Source organism: Danio aesculapii, chromosome 17, assembly GCF_903798145.1.
Source record: "Danio aesculapii chromosome 17, fDanAes4.1, whole genome shotgun sequence".
NCBI classification, from domain to species: domain Eukaryota; kingdom Metazoa; phylum Chordata; class Actinopteri; order Cypriniformes; family Danionidae; genus Danio; species Danio aesculapii.
The window spans coordinates 47,103,783-47,111,011 of NC_079451.1; the positions used below are offsets into that span (position 1 = coordinate 47,103,783).

The 7,229-nt window shown below is 32.4% G+C and overlaps 1 protein-coding gene across 1 annotated transcript in view; it reads left to right on the forward strand.

Moving 5' to 3' along the window:
- The first annotated feature begins 2,790 nt into the window (after window positions 1–2,790).
- Window positions 2,791–7,229, forward strand: part of ephx2 (epoxide hydrolase 2, cytoplasmic) — a 42,621-nt gene continuing 38,182 nt past the window's right edge. The window contains exons 1-4 of the mRNA XM_056476406.1: window positions 2,791–2,919; window positions 3,079–3,213; window positions 4,951–5,035; window positions 6,992–7,148. Of these exons, the coding sequence (XP_056332381.1) occupies window positions 3,116–3,213; window positions 4,951–5,035; window positions 6,992–7,148 (340 nt within the window). The 5' untranslated portion in view covers window positions 2,791–2,919; window positions 3,079–3,115. The remainder of the gene's footprint in view (window positions 2,920–3,078; window positions 3,214–4,950; window positions 5,036–6,991; window positions 7,149–7,229) is intronic.

The following is a 7,229-nucleotide window of genomic DNA, read 5'->3' on the forward strand; positions in this document are numbered from 1 at the left end:
TCTGCAGAGCCAATCAGAAGGCGGAGCGAGAGGAAGAAAGACAATGAGAAGCCGGTGCGTCTTCCCAGCCAATCAGAGGGCGGAGCGATTGAATTAACGCTTCAACGCGAAACTATTAAGAACCAGAATATAAACAGATGAGATTTTGAAGTTATTGTAAATACGCGCTCATACCCAAAATTAAACTAGGAAATAAAGCGATATTAAATAAATTGCATGAAGGTTTGTGTTTTGAATCAGCGCAGGCTGCCGCATACTTTTTGATTGATTGACATTCAGTGATTGCGAATTAGCAGGGCCAGCCAGAATCTCTGTCTTTTGATATTTCTTCTTTTAAATTCTGCAGATTTATGTGGAATGATTTTGGGAGTGTCGTAACTAAGAAATTTGTGTTAACGCAAATGTCTAATCAGCCAATCTCATGGCAGCAACTCAATGCATTTAGGCATGTAGACATGGTCAAGATGATCTGCTGCAGTTCAAACTGAGCATCAGAATGGGGAAGAAAGGGGATTTAAGTGACTTTAAACATGGCATTTGGTGTTGGTGCCAGACGGGCTGGTCTGAGTATTTAAGAAGCTGCTGATCTACTGGGATTTTCACACACAACTTTACAGAGAATGGTCTGAAGAAGAGAAAATGTCCAGTGAGCGGCAGTTCTGTGGGCTCAAATGCCTTGTTAAAGCCAGAGGTCAGAGGAGAATGGCCAGACTGGTTCCAGCTGATAGAAAGGCAACATTAACTCAAATAACCACTCGCTACAACCGAGGTCTGCTGAAGAGCATCTCTGAACACACAACACGTCCAACCTTGAGGCGGATGGGCTACAGCAGCAGAAGACCACACCGGGTGCCACTCCTGTCAGCTAAGAACAGGAAACTGAGGCTACAATTCACACAGGCTCTCCAAAACTGGACAACAGAAGATTGGAAAAACATTGCCTGGTTGACGAGTCTCGATTTCTGCTGTGACATTAAGATCGTGGGGTCAGAATTTGGTGTCAACAACATGAAAGCATGGACTTATCCTGCCTTGTATCATCGGTTCGGGCTGGTGGTGGAGGTGTAATGGTGTGGGGTTATTTTTCTTGGCACACTTTGGGCCCATTAGTACCAATTGAGCATCAACGCCACAGCCTACCTGAGTATTGTTGCTGACCATGTTTATCCCTTTATGACCACAGTGTACTCATCTTCTGATGGCTACTTCCAGCAGGATAACTCACCATGTCATAAAGAGTGAATCATCTCAAACTGGTTTCTTGAACATGACAATGAGTTCACTGTACTCAAATGGCCTCCACAGTCACCAAACCTCAATCCAATAGAGCACCTTTGGGATGTGGTGGAACGGGAGATTCGCATTATGGATGTGCAGCCGACAAATCTGCAGCAACTGCGTGATGCTATCATGTCAATATGGAGCAAAATCTCTGAGGAATATTTCCAGTATCTTGTTGAATCTATGCCACGACGGATTAAGGCAGTTCTGAAGGCAAAAGGGGTCCAACCCGGTACTAGTAAGGTATACCCCAGTGAGTATAAATGTGTATATATATATATGTGTGTGTGTGTGTGTGCGTGCGTGCGTGCGTGCGTGCGTGTGTGTGTGTGCGTGCGCGCGCGGGCGCGCGTCTGTCATGGGCCAAAAAATCCACCCGTGCAAAAAATATACATTTGCCTACCTCTCACAGTGACGTCAGTGGCTCGATTGAGTGCATTGTGTCTGGCATTTCATGCAGACGTATTTAAAAAAGATTCTCGATTTTAGTTGCTTTCCTTATGGTTATTTGTTTAAGTGTCATTGTAAGTTCATTCATTTGTTTTATTTTGTTTGTTGAATTTGGTATTTTTTAGTATTAATATTTTGTTATTATTATTATTATTAATATTATTATTAATATTATTATTAATACTATAATTATTATTATTTTTCCCCTTTCTGTCGAATGGTATTATTTGTATTTGTATGTGATTTTATATTTTTCATCTTATGACTATGTATATTATTGACCTTTTAAAGATCTGTCTGTGATCCCTTGGACATTGTTATGATGTTCTTGTATTGTCAGTTCAAGCAATAAAAAAAAAGTCTGGCATTTCATGTCTAGAAGACCGCATGTCTCAGCTTGCATATATAAGATACTACTGAATTTGTTTGCCTATTGGGGAAATGACTAAGTATAACAAACGACAGTAAACGAATAATGTTTTTTTATTTATTTCATTTTATCGAATATTGTAAAAAGCATTATTGCAAACATGATGCATTTTCATTGCATATTTAGGCCTGTAAATTGTAAACATGCATTTTTAAATAATCGTTTCATATAATATGTAATATTTGAAGGAATATCATGTTGACATAAATAAATATTTAATTACTAATTTAATATACATTGTTTTATGCACGCTTTATAATATTATATATGTATAGTGTATATATAGTACTTTAATAAATCAAATTGAGATTGATATTAAAATCTTTGTAGTCGCTAATTCCTATAATCTGACAAAGTTTGCGATTTACGTAACTATTGACTTTATAGCTCTTTCCACTACTATCGTGAAAGCCATTGCTTATGAATATTAAATAGCTTCTGTTGACTTCCTCTAACGTAATTCGTCTATTCCAATAAGCCGCGCAGGATCTGTGATTTCGTCCAATAGCCATCTTTCCTCTGTGAATTCGTCCAATCGCCATCTTTCCTCTGCTTGCCTTTCAGCCAATCAGGTACGAATATTCAGTGTATGTCAAGACCTCGCATTAATATTTATGAGCCGTTTACTTCGCCACAGTAGAACTGGTGTTTGTAGTATTTGGGCTGGGTTAGAGAGCAGTATATTAGGAGTTTTCCTATGTGCTAAAGTCACTGGTGTAGCAGTGGTCTCTTGAAGTGCAGAAGCTGACGCACAACAGGTAAATAAACATAAAACTTCGCCAAAATGAACTTTACTTTTCAACAGCGTTACGTAATGAACTTTGTCCTGCTAACGTTAACTGTAGTTTTGACTAACCAGAATGCCTGGCAGGGCTAAAGTATAATGTTTTCTGCCTTTGTACTTCTCTTTTTTGCAGTTTCTCTCAGTTTTGAAGAGATATTCAGTAGTTTGCAATGAAGAAGGCAGTGTTGTTTAGTTTGTGGGGTGGTATTGTTACCCCACAGATTGGCCAAGCATTTCAGAGGTTTGAGGAAACCACTGGCATTTCAAAGTATGTGACTTTCTTTTCTTTTGTTTTTTTTCTTTTCTTTTCTTGAAAATAAAAATAAAGAAATTATAAATAAATTCTTTCTTTAGCAATACATTGACATTTTATGTAAATAAAAATAAATAGATGTGCATTTTTAGTAGTTATGCATCTTTTATTTTGGTTAAGGGAATCACTGACATTTGAAAGTATCTTTCTTTCTTTCTTTCTTTCAGCAACACTTTGGCATTATGTAAATAAAATAACAAATGTGCATTTATATTAGTTTTTAATCTCCATTTTTGATTGAGGAAATCACTTGCATTTCAAAGTATGTGATTTCTTTCTTTCATTCTTGGCATCTTTATTTTATTAAAAATAAATAAATGTGCATATATATATATATATATTATCTTTGCTTTTCTTGTATCAGGAAACCACTAGCATTTCTCAATATTTCTTTCTTTCTTTCTTTCTTTCTTTGCAAATAAAAATAAAGAAATTATAAATAAATCAAATAAATTCTTTCTTTAGCAATACATTGACATTTTATGTAAATAAAAATAAATAGATGTGCATCTTTATTAGTTTTTTCATCTTGTTTTTTGGTTAAGGAAATCACTCACATTTGAAAGTTTCTTTCTTTCTTTCTTTCTTTCTTTCTTTCTTTCTTTCTTTCTTTCTTTCTTTCTTTCTGTTAGCAATACTTTGACATTATGTAAATAAAATAACAAATGTGCATTCTTATTATTTTTTAATCTCCTTTTTTGATTGAGGAAATCACTTGCCTTTCAAAGTATGTGATTTCTTTCTTTCATTCTTGGCATCTTTTATGTAATAAAAAATAAATAAATAAATGTGCATTTTTATATTAGTTTTTTCATATTTTATTTTTTGTTTCAGGAAATCGCTGGCATTTCAAAGTCTTTCTTTCTTGATCTATTTTATGTAAATATAAATAAATGTACATTTTTATATTTGTTTTTATATAAAAAAAAAATTGTTTGAGAAAATTACTGGCATTTCAAAGTATGTGTTCTTTCGTTCTTTCTTTCTTTCTTGAAAATAAAAATGTATATATTTTTAAATTAATCTAATAAATTCTTTCTTTTAGCAATACATTGATATTTTATGTAAATAAAATAAATGAATGTGCATTTTTATTATTTTTTAAATCTTTTTTTTGTTTGAGGAAATCACTGGCATTTTAAAGTGTGATTTTTCTTTCTTTCTTGGCATCTTTTATGTTAATAAAATAAATAAATGTACATTTTTATATTAGTTTTTTGATCTTCCTTTTCTTGAATCAAGAAATCGCTGACATTTCACAATATGTGATTTTCTTTCTTTCTTTCTTTCTTTCTTTCTTTCTTTCTTTCTTTCTTTCTTTCTTTCTTTCTTTCTCAAGAAAATCGTAATAAAAAAAAATAAATGTGCATTTTTATATTGAGTTTTTCTTATTTTATTTTTTTGTTTGAGGCAATCACTGGCATTTCAAAATCTTTCTTTCTTGACATATTTCTTGTAAATAAAAATAAATAAATGTGCAGTTTTATATTAGTTTTGTTTTAGTTTTTTTTTGAGGAAATGGCTGACATTTCAAAGTCTTTCATTCTTTTCTTCTTGACATATTTCATGTAAATATAAAAACATACAATTATTTGTTTATCAGTTTTTTTTTTCATCTTTTTGTACGTAATATTCTGTTTTATTAACATAACCGTTGAAATGACTGATTTAAAGGTGTGCGTTTTGCTCTAGGGGCTTCATAAAGAATGTGGCAGCAAAACTTGGCAGTGACAATGCTCTGTATCGTGCGGAAAAGGGGAAAACAACCCTCACTCAGGTCATTGACATTCATTCATGTTGGTTATGTTTGATTTAGTGTGTATTCAGTATTCTTTAAAACAGTATAAAATGCATACGTTCGAGTTGGTTTTTGGTCATGACATTTTTGTATCAGTATTGCCAAGCATGTTAACTATGCATACTAGGGCTGCATGATATTGGAAAAATCTAACATTGCAATATTTTTTTTTATTCTGCTATTATATATTGAGCTATTAATACAATTCCACTAAATGAGTTTAATAACGTTTTGGAAAGAATTTACAATTTTAGATTGATTGGAATGATTCTGTAGGGGTTAGGTCATAAATATAATAAACAATCTATAAACATGCTGTAGATAAATTCAATAAAGACAAAGATTCAAATCAAATAAACAGCGTTTTTTGTTTTCAGAGGAGTTAAAATTAGGTATGGGATGATAACCGTTTTCAAGGTATACCGCGGTTTGGAAAAGTCAAGGTTTTAAAAATGCCAAATTTTTCTGTAATGCCGTTCCCAAGGTATGTTTAATTTTTTTTTATTTATTCTAATTTTTTTTATCAGTATCTCTAGCAGAAAAGATCTCCAAAGATGCCGTTTGAAATTGTAAAGAAATCTTTTTGAAACTAATGAAGACAGCAGAAGTCTTCATTTAAATTATTTAGCCTGACATGTTTACTGCTACAAAACATTTGAAATATTCCTCAAAATAAAATATATTGTGTTCAAAGGGGAAAAAGTTGTTGTTTTTAACCCAGACGTTTAAAAAGAGCATATTTTAGAGTGGTAATTACAATAATGTGAAACCGTGATATTTTTATGCAAGGTTGTCATACCTTCAGAATCTTATACCTGCCCATGCCTAGTCAAAAAGCGTTCAGGTATGAAGTAATTGAAATATCAAATGTAAAATAATACTGCATAGTCTTCATTTTATAAACAATTCAGAATAAATAATCATTAGTAATTTGACTTAAGTTACAAATTAAGTTACAAACGGTACATTTTTATATGCCTGAATACTTTTAAAACCCGTCACACAGTCACAGGCCTCAAAAAACAATTGCAAAATGATCAATATAATCCAGATTCAACATTGAGTGTGCACGTGATGTGACTATTGCGAATGATCACATTGCGATATCGATGCTAAAACAATATATTGTGCAGCACTAATGCATACAATATAAAATATAATATCATGTACAATAAATACATATAAATGACAAGGAGAACATTGTACAAAACAGACAACATCTCTTATTTTGATAATAATAATAGTAATTTGAAACAGAGTAGATTATGTAAAATCATGCAAATTAATTCAATAGATTAACCTTTTTTTATAGTGTGGATGTCAAAAAAATGTGTTTTTATTTTATGCTAATTTGGCTGCCATGTAGTTTTCTCATACACTGTAAAAATATCAGTAAATTAGCCGTTTTTCCTATTTTGTGATTAATCATTTTTTATTTTTCCCCATAAATTATTGAATTTGAATTGCATTATGGGATCTTGATTTTTCTTCCAACAAATTTTAACCTTAAATAGCTTGAAAAAGTGACTCTTATGAACATTTTTAATGGTTTAAAGTGCTATATAGTCTGGGTTGGTGTTGTATATTACGCTACAAAACCCTGGTAATAAACTGCGAGTGCATTTTCTGTTATTTAACAGACTTATTTCTTTATTTCTTATACATTATATTATTTCAAACCACTAGAATGTCTATAAAAGTCAGTTTGTTAAACTGTAGAGTTGAATTTTCATCATCAAAAGTCGACAGAGCAGAGATCAACAGCCCATAATGCAATTCACAACCGTAAACAAACAGAAAACATTTTACAAAATAAGAAAACTGTAATTAAGAGAGATTTTTACAGTGTAGTTTCTATTAAATCGCATTCATCTGGTCTGTTTAAGTGCAAAGAAAGTATTTTCTCATGTGTCATTGTTTGATTTCACATTTCAGATGATTCCTGAGTTTGACACTGAGTGTCAGAAGGTAGCAGCAGATCAGGGTCTGTCTTTACCAGCCCAATTTTCCACTCAAAAGCTTTTCGATGACATTGGGAAGCTGGAATTCAATATGGCTGTTCTTGATGCCGCTGCCGTCCTCCGTCGTAATGGTATGTTGCATTACGATTAGTTTTAAGACTGTTATTTACACTGTATTTGTTTATTTGACACAATATTGTAAATTGAATGAG